The sequence below is a fragment of the Rhinolophus hipposideros genome, assembly GCF_964194185.1.
Source record: "Rhinolophus hipposideros genome assembly, chromosome: 9".
Lineage (NCBI taxonomy): Eukaryota > Metazoa > Chordata > Mammalia > Chiroptera > Rhinolophidae > Rhinolophus > Rhinolophus hipposideros.
Genome location: NC_138055.1, coordinates 29104609 through 29122271, shown reverse-complemented (window position 1 = coordinate 29122271; position 17663 = coordinate 29104609). Strand labels below are relative to the sequence as shown.

Sequence of the window (17663 nt, the reverse complement as noted above, 5' to 3'; positions counted from 1 at the left end):
TGATGTATTTTTATTGGGTGAGGCTCAGGTAATCTCCCTGTTTATAACTCTGATCTTTCTGTGAGCAAACACACAAAGTGAACTTTGGTTTATCACCTACAATAATGTAGCTGCTAATTACTGGCAGGCAGGCTTATTGTATTGTCCACGTGACTAGTGGGGCATGACCAGAAAGGAGCGTGGGGAAGAGTGGACTGAGGGACCTAGCTAGAGGTTGTCCAAGTGGAGTTTCTGTCTCCCTAAAAACCCAAAGTAAAACAAGTGAACACAGGGAGTATGATGCTGAGGTGAGCGAGGTCATGAAGATACCACTGTTGGGCTTGGCTTTGTGTTCACTTCTCCTCCTTCCAGGACTCATGTCCTGGACCTCCAATGTGAAACAGAAATGCGAGAATGGCAGCTACGAGATGAGCATCCTAATGATGAAGAACTCGGCCTTCCCAGAGTCGTCCCTGAAGAGCTTGAAAGACACAGTGAATCAGGGAATGGAAATAGTGAGAAAACGTCTGAAAAATGATGGTAAGAATATAGAAACAGAGTCTTCCTCCTCCCTTTTACTTCTGGGGTCAAAGGGGTGCTAATTGAAGACCTAGCATTTCTTGCCTGATCACTCAACCTTCTCTAAGGGCCTGTCCCACACCCGCTGTCTATTTCAAGGGAGAGAGAAGGATTTGAGTCCTACTACAATGAGTTTACTCATAATCCTCCCTGCTCTGGGAACGGCCCCCTGGTATCAGGGAATACCAGGTGATCACAGCGGTGAAATGCCCCAGATTGCATTTCAATAAAAAACGGTCTATTGTTCAGTTTCAAAGAGGCATCATGTTTCCTCCTGCTGCTGCTCAGAGGCAAGATTTGGTCTGGAGCTGAGATTTCACAGGTTACCAGTCGAGAAGATGAATTAAGAGAGTGAAATTCATACCGATGCCAAATCTTTCTCTGGGATTTTTAATCCATCTGTTCACTCTTTACATCTCGGGTGGCCATTATTATAAAACATAGTCAATATATTAAGTTTACAATCAAATTCAGTGTTGCAGTTCTTCATTGTATCTTTTAATTATTAAAGTAAACTTAATAACATTAGATAACATACGTAGAATGAAGAGAAAAATATCATTCCTGATCATTTCTAGCCACCCGGATGTTTCCAGTGTCTTTTCACATGCTTCTCAGTTTCTGTTTTTAAGAACATGGTTGGGATCACTATGCCATAGAAAAAAATTTATATCCTTCTGATTTCACTTTACATTATTTTAGAAGTGACTTTCCTAGAGCTGCATAATCTTCATAGCACCATGTGAATGGATGTATAATATCCCTTGGAGTAGATGTTCTCCCAAATCATTTAATAATTATGTATTGTAGGATATGCTATTATTTTTAATGTCTCATGGTTATTTTAAAATACTGCACCAAACATTTTCATGTTTTTGTTTTTTCCCCATTCTTGAGACTAGATTGCCAAAAGTATCATTACTGAGTCAATGATATTTCATGCATCTTAATGGTTAATTATGGTTTTGAGAAAGGTATCTGTAAATTTTCTCTATTTATAATTCTGTAGTAATAACAACAGGTATCATGCATCACATAAGTGTAATAACTTTCTTTTGTGCAGTATACATTTTTTCAATTTTGTCTGAGACTGAATTCAGATGTAAATAGACAAAGCTAGGAGGTCATTTAATAAAATCCTCTTATTTACTGAGGCAGTATATAATAATGGAAAGAACATTTTGATTTAAAGTCTGACGACCTGGACTCATGTCCCTACCTCAGAACTCTCTGTGGCCCTGGAAGAATGATTTTCCTTGGTCTCTCTGAGCCTTGGTTTCTCTGTTTATCGAATACCTATAAAGTGCTAGGTAAAATATATAATCTCTTTAATCACCCCAGCTCTGTAAGATAGACATTGTTGGCAGCATTTCACAGTGGAGGTTTAATAACTTTGCTGATGTTAATTAAACAGGCTGTCTGTTTCAAATGACATTCAAACTCATACAGTATCTGTCTGATTCAAAACAGTGTATCATATTGCCACTGTAAGATCTTTACTCACCTTTACCCAAACTTTCTCATTAAAATAAGGCAGTGGAACATTATGATTAGAAGTAGTGGTTTGGAATCAGACAGCTCTTGGTTCACATTACAGCCATTTAAGCAACCATTGGGCACCAGTGACCTTGAGGAAATTTCTCAAGATTTCTGAGCTTCAGTACCCTCACCTGTAAAATTACAATAGATAGCAGTTACCTCATGGGGATATGGTGTGAATTAAATGAGGAGGTTCATATAAAGTATGGAATACAGTGATTGAAACATAGTAAGAACTCAATAAATGGCAATTGTTTTTATTGTTGTCACCGTTACTGTTGGTCTTGTTGAGGATGTTAATGTTATAGTTGTTGCTATGCTGTTGCTGCTTTTAGGAAAACAAGTTACCAGGCACATAAAATATACAGTAAAATGTATTGGTAAGATCTTGATCTGTGAACTCATATAACCTGAATTTCAACTCCCGCTTCATCATTTACTCATTGAGTGAGTTATTTATTCTCTCGAAGTTTCACTCATCTCACTTGTAAAATAGAGTCATTAATGGTGAGGGTTGTTGAATGAAATAAATGAGTGGAAGATTTGGGGGGAGTGAAAGAATAAACAATGATACCCAAATTTTTGCACTTGATGCCTTTTGTTGGATGAATGTTCATGCATAATGAATTCTAAAAGGGCAGATTATGAGGGAAGAATAGGTTCATGTCCTAAACATTATTTATTATTTAGAAAAATTTATTAGTAGTAGTATTTGGGGAAAATTCCATGACAATATACTTAAGGGCTACATTGCAGAAAATTAAGAGTTCAAATATTGTGGGTGATGTCCAAATGGAAGAGATCAATGTTTTTTCCTAGTACTTAGGAAACCTTTGTGGATTTTGAAGAATAGATAGGATTTGGTGGAAAATGTGAAAAAATGAAATTCCTTTAACTTTAGGACACCAGCTCCTCTTGCATGTATGTTCCATGGCTAAACACACCTGGTCCATACCCTCCACATTCTCTCATGTGTTGAGGGGGTCCCTTTCCTAGACTCCAGCACCCAAGGCCAGATTTACTTTGATCCAACCCCATCCTCAAAGCCCTAGATAGGAGAGAGAGGGTTCTGAGATCACCCTATATGTTATGGCATTCCACTCATCCTCCCAGGACTGAGATATCATGGTAGGGTGGGAGTGCAGGCAGGCAGGATAGGGATGAGAAACAGCACTTGGAGTAACTGCTTATTTTAAAAGTTAAACTTGGATTCGTCGTTCCATGGAAGTCATTCCATTGCCTGAAAAATGTTCGGTATTTTCTTGAGAAATCATTTAGGATTGGGGAAGATAAAAGGCATATGAAACCAAAACAGTTCACATAACCATAAAATGTTGAGAGGCAGCAGCATACATACTATAGTATGTTCTACAGAAGTGGATGTCAAACTTTTTGATCTCAAGACCTGTTTGTACTCTTACAAATAATTGTGGGCTCTGAAGAATTTTGCTTATGCAGTTACATTTATCAGCATTTACTGTATTGGAAATGAAAACTGAGAAATGTTTTAAATATTTGCTTCTTGATTCATTTAAATAACAATTATAAACACTTCATCTGTTAACATAAAATTTCTTTGTCAAAAAAACCTGTATTTCTCAACCCAAAGAATAAAAATAGGTGAGAAAAATGGTATTGATTTACATTTTTGCAAATCTTTAATGTCAGGCTTAATAGAAAATGGCTGAATTCTCATATCAGCTTCTGCATTTATTTGTTGAAATAATACATATTATATAGCCTCTGGAAAACCCCACTATATGCTCATGAGAGAAGGAGTGTAGAAAAAAACAAAGAATGTCTTAACATAATTATGAGAATAGTTTTGGCCTCCTGGACATCCTGAAAAAGTCTTAAGGTACCACTGGAGTTTATGGCCCACACTTTGAGAACTATTCTACAGCAAATCAGGTTCTAGAATCAGATTGCCCTAGGTTCAAAACCCAGCTCCATTCCAAGCAAGTTAATATACCTCTCTAGACCTCCATTTTCTCATTTTTAAATTAAGAAGATAAAATGTTAACCTCATGGGAGTCAGGAAAGGGTGAAGTGACATGATGCTTGCAAACATCCATAGCCCAATGCTAGTCATACAGTAACAGAGAGCATCCAGCTCTGTTCTATGACTAATGGATGAGAAACGGGCCCAGAAGTGAAGTGGTTTGTCCATGATCACACACAATAGATTTTAGTTCCCCTTCTCCCAGACCTTTAGCGGGATTTATAACTGGGTTTTGCTGTGCCCTTCATGGGCTGCCTCAACCTTAGGATTTTAAAGTGAGTCTTCTTCAGTGTCCCTCATGGTGACAGGAGGTTGAAGGGGAGGCACTAACTTATACAGTAACAGTGGAAGTGTGGCTATGTTCCTGAAGCCCTGTTTCTATCACATGACTGTACACTGGCCTCCACTTCACTTCCTGACTCCTCTTGCTGCTTTCCAAAATCTTCTCCATCCCAATTTTCTACTACTTTCCACATGCACTTTCCGTTGCTCTAGGTCCACTAGAGCCTCACTCATACTAATCCTTTAGCTTCATATATCCTATATTCTCCCTATTGTTATGAGAATTGAATATGATAAAGGGCATGATGTACCATGAGAATTGAATATGATAAAGGGTATAATGTACTGTGGCTGGCACATAACTACACTCAAGCGTTAATTGCTATTCAACCTATCACTGACCCCACCTCTTCCATTAATTTTTTCTGACTGGTCTTATTACATTGACCTCTCCTATTTGGCTAGTCTTACTGAACAAAGTGCTGCCATCTTTATTTATCAGAATAAGTGTTCTTGAATTTACACCCCCCCTCCCCCAAAAAAGAAAAGACAAAACAAAAAGTCAGGAGATAAAATATTCTCTGGTTGGTAGACACCTCTCTGAGGTGGCTATAGAAGTGCAAAGACTTTTCCATTTTCAGAAAGAACAGGTCTCTATCTTTAAAAATATTCTAATTTGGATGTTCAGAAGAACAATAACTTCCGTTCACATCCTTTACTCTTTTGAAGAAATTAAAAACCACCACATTTGACAAACTAGTTTTAATCCTATTTTACATGTGAGTGAATCAAGTGAGAAAAATTTAAATGCAAGAACACCTAGCAAATCACTTATGCCACCAGATTAGCAGCTGCAGTTCTCAGGCTTCCTGTATAAGGGCTTGGCAAAATTAAAGACATCTCTGCTGAGGAATCAGACATTTGTCCTGAACATTTTTTTATTGGAAGGAGAATAAAATGTAAGAGACAGAGCTTGGTCAAATGGTTCTGCGATCTCTCTGTTCCCTTCCAGAATGTGATGCCTAGCAATACCCAATGATATTACCATAGTGCTCTTGCCCTCATCTGAAAGTGATCCATTATCCAAAGACCCTGGGCAAGAATGGGGTGGCACAGTTTGCTTTGGCTTTGAGGACAAACCACACAGGTGCAAATGTGCACACTGGCAGCAAACAGAACCAGCACCTTGGGAACATGAAGGAACAAGTATTATAATGTCTGTGACACTGCTTTCCTATTACTCCTCAGGTCCATAGAGGAGACTTGCTGAGTCTAAAGTTGTGAAAAGAGGATGAAGAGAACAACAATGTTCTAAAATGGAGTGTGAGATGGTTGCACAAATATATATACCAAAAATCATTGAATTGTATACTTAAAGCGGGTGATTTTTAGGGAGGGGAAAATTACACCTCAATAAAGCTGTTCAGAGAGACAGAGGGAGGAAAGAAATGACAAGGAGTAATATAAGAACTCAGAGCTCAAATATTCCTAGGTCTGAAAATGGATATCCATTTTTCCGCAGGATCAATTGGCAGAAAGTAAATCTCATGGCTGGCTGGTATGAACTACTGAAAAATAATACTAGTTTTCTCTTTTCCCTCATTTTTGGATAACAGGCATAAATGTGACTGTGAATGCTAGCTTTATCGATTCGGACAGTGAGTTTTATAAGACAAATGACTGTCGGAGTAGCACCTGTGAAGGCCTCGACATACTCAAGAAAATTTCAGTAAGTATCTGCCTTTGTAGATAGAGCTCACACCCTCATGGCACAGGACCATCACAGTGTGAAACTTGGGTACCTGTCCATGAGCTTCTCTCACGTCACTTCTAGCCACACAGCTGAGTGATTAGAAGACTGGGTACTCTAACTTTATCCCTATATATTTCCCAAGTGACAAGGGCCCTCCAGGAATCCAAAAGACTACGGTGAACCTCAGCTATGTACTACCTGTACACTTTCAGTGGTATTTAGGGAGATTACTTTGTTTAAAAATTTTTTAAATTGAAATATTGACAGTAACTGGTTTGCTTTGTGTCCCTTAAGAAATACCTGAAGTGCCCTGTTAAAAATATATTTGAAAGCTCTACACCAGAGATCTCTGTTTCATGTCATCAACATATATTCGGTCATAGATTAATTGCATAGGGCTGAATCAGAAACCTAATTTGAAGTAGTAACTGTAATGTCAAAGGGTAGAGATGGGAAGAGAGAGATTCTTGCACAGTCCCTCCTCCCAACTCCCAGCCCCAACCAGAGCTTTGTGGAGCTAGAGAGTGTTCCAAGTTCTCTACAGGCAAGTAGGTGTACGAGACACCCCCTTTATGACAGAAAGCTAAGAAAAGACTCTCCACGAAGCAGAGCACTGGTTGCAGAGCCATGGTTTCAAAACTTGAATCGATAACATCACACCAACCAGATAGGCCACACCCATGTCAGGAAGAGTGGTTGATTACAGCAGTCAGTTTCAATCTTGGGAGCTTGAGGAGTGAGCAAGCGTGGTTTAATGAATGTCACTTTACGATTCTAGGAGTGTGCGGTTCTTCCTTGGATCTCTACAGAGGGATGTATGACCTGGTTTTGTAAAACCAAGGACCTTGGTTCCTTATCACGTTCCCCTTGAGAAATAGTAGAAATAAGCTCTATTGTCACCCAACTGGTCATACAGCAATTTGTTCTCTTTAGCCCTGCTTTGTAGCTCTCCCTGAAACTGAAACTTGCCCACTCCGTCCAAAGCATCTCCAAAACTAGTTTTTCCCTAATCTGGCCTACAGATATTACTCATGTGCCCATCTGCCACTCCTTATTCCACCACTGTATATCTCCCTCTTGAAAAAGAATTCAGGTTCACCTGCAGTTAGCTCACTTTATTTTCCCTCCACCCACTGCACCACCTTTCTGTCAGACTTCTTTATCCCTTAGCAGCCCCTTGTCCAGCCTGAGGTACCATATGTTGCTCCTTTCTAACATCTTTATTGGCCCACTTTCTAACCTTCTGGAAGCCTTCCCTTTGCTCCTCCTTTTGCTTTGATTAATTTTTTTTAGTTTTAGGTATTAGTTTTTTATTCCTTTTCTTTCCTTCTACAGACTGAAAAAACAATGGGCTGTGTCCTCATGGGGCCCTCGTGTACATATTCCACGTTCCAGATGTAGTAAGTAGTTTGTTTTGTTGTTGTTGTTTTAATGCCACTGTGAATTGAAGTCAAGATGGGACATCAGTGTTTAAATGATTTATCAGACAATAGTCTAGTCAAGGCAATACAAGGGGTGTTAAGGCCCTCATATTTTGTCACTAGTCCATAACTATCATTCCTCTATCCAGGTAACTCTACCTTTTTCTCAATGTAGGGGGAATGACAGTAACTGTTTAGGTTTAATTACTAACACCTGAGCTTGAGAGGCAACACGGTATAGGTTAAAAAAAATGTCAGAGTCCTGGCAGAACCGGGAAGACACTGACTTTGAATTATCAAGGAAATACTCACAAAATACCGTGTTTCCCCAAAAATAAGACCGGGTCTTATATTAAGGTTTGCTCCAAAAGACGCATTAAGGCTTATGTTCAGGGGATGTCATCCTGAAAAGACGCTTATGTTCAGGAGATGTCATCCTGAAAATGACGCATTAAGACGCAAAAGACACATTAAGGCTTATGTTCTGGGGATGTCATGCTAGGGCTTATTTTCCAGTTAGGTCTTATTTTCAGGGAAACATGGTTTGAACAGAGTATGGAAACACAAAAAAGGGCAGCCTCCTAGGGCATGAGCAGGGCTCTGTTCCAGCTCTCAGTCTGTATGAGTAGAGAAAGTAGCAGGGTTCTTATTTCATAGTGTTATTTAAGGATTATGTAAATAACATATTAAAGTACTTTGCACAGTGCCCTTATCCACTTAGAAAGAAGCTTCCAATATATTCTAGAATTAAAATATTTCTGTCAGAAACAACTATGCTGAAGGACCCCTTGAGATGGATTTCGGAGGGCAAACACTCGACCTCTGAAATTTCTTTTGCAAAGTCTGCTTCTCACACCTGACACCCAGCTGTACAAACGGACTCTGACGCGCTAGCCTATAGCACACTGTAGACACACAGCACAGAAGCACTTTTTAAGCCCATCTTCCATACCAAAATGAGACAAATACAGAATCTTACTCTTCATTGTACTCATTCCCAACTGTCGTTTTGCCTGACCACTTATTATTTTTTATTCCTTTAAAAAATTTTTTAATTAAATGTATTGGGGTGACATTGGTTAGTGAAATTATATAGATTTCAAGTGTCCATTTCTGTAATACATCATCTATATATTGCATTTTGTGTTCACCACCCATAGTCAGTTCCCCTTCCGTCACCATATACTTGACCCCGTTTTTCCTCTTCTACCACCCTCCTCCCCCCTTACCCTCTGGTAACCATTAAACTGTTGTCTGTGTCTGTGAGTTTTTCTTTCTTTCTTTTTTGATCGATTTGCATACGTTGAACCATCCTTGTGCCCCTGGCGTGAACCTCGCTTGACTGTGATGTATAATCTTTTTAATGTATTGTTGTATTTGATTTGCTAGTATTTTGTTTAGGATTTTTACGTCTGCATTCATCAGAAATATTGATCTGTAGTTTTATTTTGTGTGTGTGTTATTCTTTTTCTTTCCAGTAGGCAGTGCTGGAGCGTTTTATTTTCTCTTGTCCTGTTCTGGCTTCTCACACAGTGGGAGATTTCCTGGGGAGGTGGGCGTCTCCTCTGGGACCAGGTGGCCTCAGTCTCAGAGCACCACCCCCCTGGGAGGATGCGGTGGTTGATGGGATGCTGAGCCCCTGAAATCTCACTGCAGCACCTGCAGCCACATGCATAGGTGTCCACCCCAGGAGCTTTGGGTGCCCCTGTCATCAGCCATGAAAGGTGGGGGCAGGGTGGGTGGAGAGAGGTGGCTAGTTTGTTTGTGGCTTTGTTCTCCTCCAAGTAATGGTGACTGCCAGACCACAGCTGCCTCACCCCTAGAACTCCTTCCTTGTCACTGGGATTAGCCTCAGTGTGCGTCTGCTGCTCAGGAACTATCTCTCCCATTCTCAGGGCTGTAGATATTCTGCTCTTTAATCTAACACTGCTACCATTTTTTTCTGGAGCCCGCTGCTAACACTGGGAGGGTGTGGGAGAGGCAAGCTCTGGGAAAGTGTGGGAGGTGGCCAGACTCTGTGGCTTTGTCTTCTGCCTGACAGTACGGCCGTTAGACCGCAGTTGTATTTTCTGTATTTGGTCTTTGTCCCGAGGTCTCTGCCCTGAGATACCATTGCTGGGTCAGTGGTATTATATGCTGATCCCTCATGCAGAATTGCTGAGGCCACAGAAGGTGCACCTATAGTTTCAATCCTCCCCTCTTCTAGGACCACAGTGAGCTCCAGGCTGCATCCCCTAGTCTCCGTCTCTGCACTTCTCCCTTCCCTCCTCCCCTGCTCACCCCAATTCACCCACCTTCAGATGTTTCAATGCACAGGTCTCTCAGATGTGTTTGTGTGTTGCATAGGGAATCCTTTGTTGAATTATAGCTGTTCAACTTGTTGTGACTTCAAGGGGAGACATCAAGGAGCATGCGTGCCACCATGTTTCTGACGTCACTCCTGACCACTTATTGATACTACTATAGAGTGTGCCCAAAAAGAAAGGAGGCTTGAGGAAACCGATTCACCATTCATGAAGACTTGCCATGTGCAAAGAGACACTTTAGTTTTGTTGGTACAGAGAGAATGAAGTAAAACATAGCCCCTGCCTGGTGAAATAAAAAAGGTGACAAGGACACTGGTGACCAATACAAGGCATAGTGAGATAGGTTCCATCAGAGAAGTACAAACAAGATGCTGTGGATGTACAGGAGGAAATGGTCAACTCCGGTTGGGAGAATTAAGCTTCAAGTGAAGAAAGACTTCATGAAGGCAGTGGTATATAAATTGTGTTAAAGAATGGGTAACATTTTAATGTGTAGAGATGAGGGGATCAGCACATCAGCCAGGCAGAGGGAGAAGTATGTGTAAAAGCAAAGAAGCAGGGATGTGCAGAAAATGTGTGAAAGTCTGTATTAACTGGTATGCAAGCAAGGTGTTGGAGAATAATAGAGATAAAACTAGAAAAATTAAGTAGGGCTATATTTGGGAGGTCATGAAAGAGTCATATTTGATTAGATTATTAGTCATGTATGATTTGTTGTATTTAATTAACCACTAAGTTTGAGCAGGGAAGTCCCATAAGAAGCAGCTCAACTTTGGGAAGGATAATTGACAACAGTGTGTAGGAAACACAGGAGCACATAAGAAGAGACTGATGACAGAAAAGTCAGCAGGGGAGAAGGAGGGCCTGTTCAACAAGAAAGCAGCTGACATAACAAGGAGGACAACTTTTAAATATATTTAAAGGTGGAATCGATAGCATTTGATAATGATTGGATATTAGGGGAAGGGGTGGAAAGTAGTCAAAAAGTTTTTGAGATCTCAAAACACTAAAAGAAATGAAAAAATTAGAATAAGGAATAATTTTGAGAGATAAAAATACAAGATAAATATAGCTGTGAATGAGAGAAGTTTGAGATGCAAGCAGGATACCCAGTGAAACCTTTAGTGGAGCACTAAAGATGGAAGGGGATGTTCCTGTCCTTCCTTTGTCAAACACATATTGAGCACCTTCATATGAACCAGGCTGACTGGAGATACTGAGGTAAACAAGCCAGACAGGATCCCTGACTTCATGGAGCTGCGGTCTAGTGGAAGAGACAGATATTAAACAGATGCTCACCCAAATAATTTCCTGGTTTTTGATATCAAGGAAAGTTTTCCTGATGGATAAAGAGATATTTAATCTAGGATCTGATAGATGAGCAAGAGTCAGCCAGGCAAAGGGGCAGGGAACAGCACTCCTAGCATTTGTCAAAACCCTGATGGAGAATAAAGTTTAATACCTTTAAGGAGCTATGAGCATAGACACAGGCAATAGTTTAGTGGTTACCAGAGGGTAAAGGGGGTGGGGGGTGGAAGATGAGGGTACGGGGACTCTGGGTGGTGAACAAACAATGGGATTAATAGATGATGTAATACAGAATTGTACACCTGAAATCTATGTAATTTTACTAACAAATGTCAACCCAATAAATTAAAAATTTAAAAAAAGGAGCTATGAGATGGCCCATATGCTGAGCAGGGGAAGGGAAACTCTAAAATCCTCATCTGATGTCTGTCTCAAAGATAGTCCACCGGAGAGCAGGAAACAAGGCAATACATGTAGGGAAAAGTGTAGAGGGCATCTTTTGGACTTTACAAAGGCCTGCCCTCTATTTTACTAGCCCTACTCCCCAAAGTCCATATGACCCAGCCCGGATGTTATGACAGTCCAAATGACAACTAATTTTAGCATTATTCAGAGTAACCAAGCCACAGATACATGAAGACACCTGAAGACACATGAAGATCATAGCATAAGCTCAATAAATGTCATTTTAAAATTCACCTGTATGAGAAGGACACCTACATAAGTCAGAAACCTACTTGAATGACCCTATTTCATTCTTACCATTTATACCCACATGCTGAAACAGGTTAAACAGGGATCTTATTTGTGCTACTTAAATTAATCCTAATACTGGTTTCTTTCTCACCTCTTGGCATAGCCTTGACACAGATTTGAAGTATCCCATGATTTCAGCCGGAAGTTTTGGATTGTCATGTGACTACAAAGAAACTTTAACCAGGTTGATGTCTCCAGCTAGGAAGTTGATGTACTTCTTGGTTGACTTTTGGAAAAACGATACATTCCCATTTAAACCTTTTTCCTGGAACACTGCATATGTTTTCAAGAATAGTACCGAGACTGAGGACTGTTTCTGGTAAGCAGAATCTTTCATATTCTCTGGCACTTGCCACAGAGAGAAGCCATAGACTCATAGCAGGTTACTATCAGATGCACTTTCTATCTTTAACAGCCTTAAGAGTACATACCAGCCCACTTTCTTACACACAAACAAAAGAAAGGGGCCAAAGGCAACACAGTATCATAAATATAATCAGCACGTTATTGCATTTACAACACTCTTCCTAGTTTTCAAAGTACATTCAGGTTAATTTTTCTTGATTCCTCTCAGTAAACCCTTTGAAGAAAAGAGAATAGGTACCATGATCCCCAATTTAGCCATAAGGAAAATGAAAGCCAGAGTTAATGCTTTCACATTACTGTGAAAGATATGACACCAGAGAATGTACCTTCTGCCTATACCTACAACAAGTAGTTAGAAATCACTTCGCTCACAGCTTTTCAGAGGATAAAGTAGGGGTAGGCAGAGAACAGGATAATGGGTGCCATTGCTAACATAAAATTGCAAGCGTCACTCCACTCCAGAAAAGGTGGCAGAGAGAATCCTTTGATAGGACTCCTGTCTGTATTTCCAGGTTTCTGCTTAGCTCTGTGGTCTCTCTCCACAAAAGTACACAGAAGACTGAGGGATGGCACCATTGGGATTGCACATCTAGGAAACTACAGGAATCAACCCTAAGGCCTCACCCTAGAAACTTTGGGGTGAACTTAGAACACACATAAGTTCATTTCACACAGGAAGAGAAATGATTCCTATCAACTCTGAATTTTTGTACTGTAGATTCAGAGGTTTCAACTGCTCTGTGATAATGGGGCTGATTTATAGAGCCGAGTAGAACCTTTCTTCTGCAAATAGCAGGAAGCCGTTATAAAGGACCCGCCAAGCGTCCACTATCTGTATACATACATTAAGAGTCCCTAAAACTTGCCCTATACTTTCACTAAATTAGATGACCACAATCCTAACCAGTGTTATCACGTGGTGTATTATCTATTGTGTTAATAGTGGAAGTCAATTTTAGATGAACAAGTCCCAGACAGATCGGTAAATAATGAGCAAATGGCATGGAAGGCTGTGAAGAAACTAAGCTGGTTTCTTTGAGTTTCTCTTTTTTCTGTTCTAGGTACCTCAATGCTCTGGAGGCTGGAGTTTCCTATTTTTCTCAGAAACTTAACCTCAAGGAGATGTTGAGGGGAGACATTGAGTTTCAGAATATCTTAATGGACCAGGACAGGAAAAGCAATGGTAAGATGACATGAAAATAATGTTTTGCCCACTTCTTTCTAACAGTTACTGCTTCCTTCTGAGTCATTTTGACAAATCTACCACCACAGTTATCATTATTATCTCAATTTATTTTTTATCTTTTGGGAGATCTGCAGTTGCATGCAACTCCATTATATTGTTGCTTTGTTGATTTAAACCTTATTGTCTGAGAGAAATTAGAAAAGTAGGGTTGAGCTAATATATTAACATCATAAAAGCAATGATGATAAAATCCAGCTTTTAAGAACCACAATGTTATCACTACCCACTATCAGTAAACTGGTTTTTAAGTTTACCTCAATCCAATATATTATTGGATTTGTGACAATTCCTCAAACATGCTGAACCCTGGTCCCCTGGTGACCAAGAAGATATATTTACTGATCTCTAGCCTCAAGCCAAATTACAAGGTAAGCAAAGATTGTATCACTTTCCTTTAATCTCTTCGTATTTCACCTGCCCAATGATCTCCAAGATATAGGCCAAGTGTGAAAGGCTAATAGGATAAAATCATCATCACTAAATCATTATTAGGTGATTTGCCTCAGTTTCCACAGAGTTCTCTTTACAAATAAGAATATATCAGGAGCAAAGGAATCAACTCTGAGAATTTTTCTACAGGAAAATGCTTGCTTGGTAGGATTTCCTGGTATCACTCAAATCATCATCTACCATCATTATTAAGCATTTGCCCAATTAAGAACCTACCATTTGCAAAACATTGACCGACATATGAGAAAGAACTATCAAATTATTCATGTCCTTAAAGAGTTTATGATTCATCTGCACAATACAGTATATAAAAAGATCTAATGAAGTGTCCCCCAACTCCTCTTACTGATAAAATCATGCATTTGTGAAGTGTGGCTGCAATTATAGAATCAGATTGGATGCTATCATTAAAATCACTCATACTGAGTTCTGAGTTAAGAAGCTACAAACAAAACCAAAAGAAAGTCGCTTAGGAAAACTTCATAAATTCTCTTATTAACTTATACTATATCTTTTTCAACCACTTTACAAATGGTGAAGTACACTTCACTTATCAATGAAAATAGTTTTTGTAATGACTCCAGCCTGGTGTGATGGAATAAGCACTGAATTGAACTCATAAAACTTGACTATCAGACCTAGTAATCTCCTAGTCACCTACTAGTTCTTTAACCCTTTGACATCTTGGCTTCGGTCTCCTTCAATCAGTAAAATTAAGTGTATAGACTAGAAAATTCTTTTCAAGTTTCCATGCAGCTCTACTCTGCCCTGACTGTAAATTTTTAAAAGGAGGGGGATAGTAATTTGAGGAATTGGTTTTAATCTTAAAATATAAACATAGCATGGGCATACTGGATTCAGAGTCAGGCACCAGGCTCCCTCCTTGTTTGTGTGGACCATTGTATATTTCTCTCCTTGTCTTGCTCTCTCTCCTCCAGTGATTGTTATGTGTGGTAAACCGCACTTCCTCAACACCATCAAGGGTGACCAGAAAGTGGCTGAAAACACTGTTATTATTCTGGTGGATCTATTCAAGTAAGTATAATATTCAGAATAACTCTTCTTCTTTCAGAAAGAAAATACTTGAAGGATGTCCAGAAGACACATTCTTTTTTCTCTTGCATTACACAACTTCATAAGGAGTTCAATATGATCATAATGTTTTAATTTATGTTTCATTCCTTCTTCATCACACTCTCATTCTTATTAAATTAATTGTAGCGTTAGCAGGATGTATTCCTTTGACCTCATTATCATGTCTAAATACCAAAGTTTGATGAAAACCCTATTAAACCCACCTGTCTATTCATCTGCGAGGATCTGGGTCTCCAGCGTGATTTTAAGGTCTTTTTGCAGGCAGTGATAAGTCCACTTATAACCCAAAGTGTGCCATATCTGTGCCCTTCAATTGCTAATGGCCTTTGGTCCTAGATTATTTTTCATTCAGCCACCTTTGCTATGACGAAAGTTCCATTTAAATGAGTTTCATTCACACAATTATTCTGTGCCCTCTGTGGCATAGTCACTGGGTAGTGATCTTTTCCTCTGCACTTCTCTGGAACTAAGGAGAGAAAATGCTAGAGAACAGAAATCACTCTTAATCACATCTCCTCATTTCACCACTCATCTTCTAATATGGTGGAGACCCACAAACTAACTGTGTCAAGATAGTATTTGAGACAGATTAAGCTTAAAGAAGATATCACTGGTGTGCCTGTGCCTTTTGTCCAAACAGCTAGGTCATATGACTTCACTTATCTGACTGCATCATTAATTATTACCTGTCTGTATTCAGACCAGAAGCGATTACTGCGCTAGATCTTTCCCATATTTGCCTAGTCATTTCACCCACACTAAATGTACTTTTCACAATGAAATGAAGCATAGGAACTGCCAGCCTGTTTGACCCCAAGTTGTTCATGAAGATAATTTAATCAATCAACTTAGCCTTTTAAATGCAGAATACAGGAAGGAGGGCAAGTTATTGACATTCCATTCCTACAATCACATTGATAGCTGCCTTTAATAACTGTTCTTTGCCCTTTGTGAGGCATCCTCAGTATAGCCAGGATGGTGTGATTGTAATTTTACCAAATCCTCCATCGGTTGCCAAAGTCCTCCATCGACTGCCTTTGTCACTATTCCTGAAGGACACCTGGCTAAGTCTTGGGAGAAAATCATGAGATTCATTTGAAACTAGACATAACTTGGGTTTAAATTCTAATTCTGACACTTCTGGTTCATTTTACTGTTAGGTATTACTTAGTATCTTGAGACTAAATCTGCTCATTTGTAAAATGAGAATAAAAATGCCCACTTTTTAAAGATAACTTTTAGGATTAGATGTGATAATATGAGCAAAATATTCAACACAGGTCTCAGTACACAGATGTGTTCACCTACTGAATATTAAATGATGGTTATCTTAGTTATAGCAGTTCAAACATGCTAGATTCTTTGCTCACTAAAACATTCAAATGATTAGGAAACTTAGAAACCATATGATTTGCAGCACAATCTCAGACAGTATTAAGAGTCCACAGTGTGCTAAGTGGTTTTTGGAGCTGAGCATTCAAGTATCAATAAGCGAATGTCAAGAAGTTTACAGTATTAGAGAAAATGTTTAGCTCCTCCATGCTTATATTTTGCCATCTACTAAGTAAATTTAATTCATAATATTTGTCTCTATCATATCCCAATATCTCTCAATTGTTATGAACACTTAAGGAAAAATAGACTTTCTAGGTATAAACCAAGGGTCATTAAGCCTTGAAAGCAAGCACCAACTCGCATGTCCGGAACACCCCCCAAATTACCCTCAAATATATGGTGATGGAAAGAGAACTGACTCTGGGTGGTGAACACACAATGTGATATATAGATGATCTATTACAGAATTGCACACCTGAAATCTATGTAACTTTACTAATCATTGTCACCCCAATAAACTTTAATTTAAAAAAATCTCCCTCAAGGAAGTAACTGTATTCTGATCTTCTTTTCCCTTTATGTATGTTAACCACAGCTGCCTAACTTCTCTTATTCAACTTAGCAGGTATAGAAGAAAATACACCTAGTTCAGAAAAGTAGAAAGTTTTGCAGGTTAGCTACTGGAAAAATAAAACGTTTTCAACTACTTCAAGGCTAATGTTAGAGTTTGTGTGAATTGTAGAAGCTCCATCTCTATTTTTGGAGGAATATAGTTTTCATGAAGCACTTGTGCTTTTATTACAGTGATGACTACTTCAAGGACAATGTTACAGCCCCTGACTATATGACAAATGTCCTTGTTCTGACACTGCCTCCTGAAAATGGCACCTCAAATAGTTCTTTCTCCCGGGATTTATCACCGGTAAGCTTCGTGTGTGTGTGCGTGTGTGTGTTGTTTTCTTTGTCAGGTAAGATATTATTCTACTCTTTGGACCCCAAATTCTGAAATGAACAATTTTTTTCTATTCATTCCAATTCACTCAACGAGTGTTAACTGAGACCAACTATGTGTAATAGCAGGATTCCTGCGATTATAAGTCTTACTATAGATCACTGTGCTAAGCTCCAGACCAGCGCAGCCGTGCACACTTCCGTACCATCAGAATGGAAGTGAGTGTGGGAAGACAGAAGAAGCCCTGCTAACTTAGGGGAGGTTGAAGTTCACCAGTGTCAAAGAAATGAAGCT

The 17663-nt window shown here is 39.3% G+C and overlaps 1 protein-coding gene across 1 annotated transcript in view; it reads left to right on the top strand.

Annotated features, from left to right (window-relative positions):
* Positions 1-299: 299 nt before the first annotated feature.
* GUCY2C (guanylate cyclase 2C) overlaps positions 300-17663 on the top strand; it is a gene marked incomplete at both ends in the record, with an annotated part of 70286 nt that continues 52922 nt past the window's right edge. Inside the window, 7 exons of the mRNA XM_081059543.1 lie at positions 300-519; positions 5998-6110; positions 7470-7534; positions 12029-12244; positions 13353-13474; positions 14926-15022; positions 17222-17339. Coding sequence (XP_080915669.1) covers positions 300-519; positions 5998-6110; positions 7470-7534; positions 12029-12244; positions 13353-13474; positions 14926-15022; positions 17222-17339 — 951 coding nt within the window. The remainder of the gene's footprint in view (positions 520-5997; positions 6111-7469; positions 7535-12028; positions 12245-13352; positions 13475-14925; positions 15023-17221; positions 17340-17663) is intronic.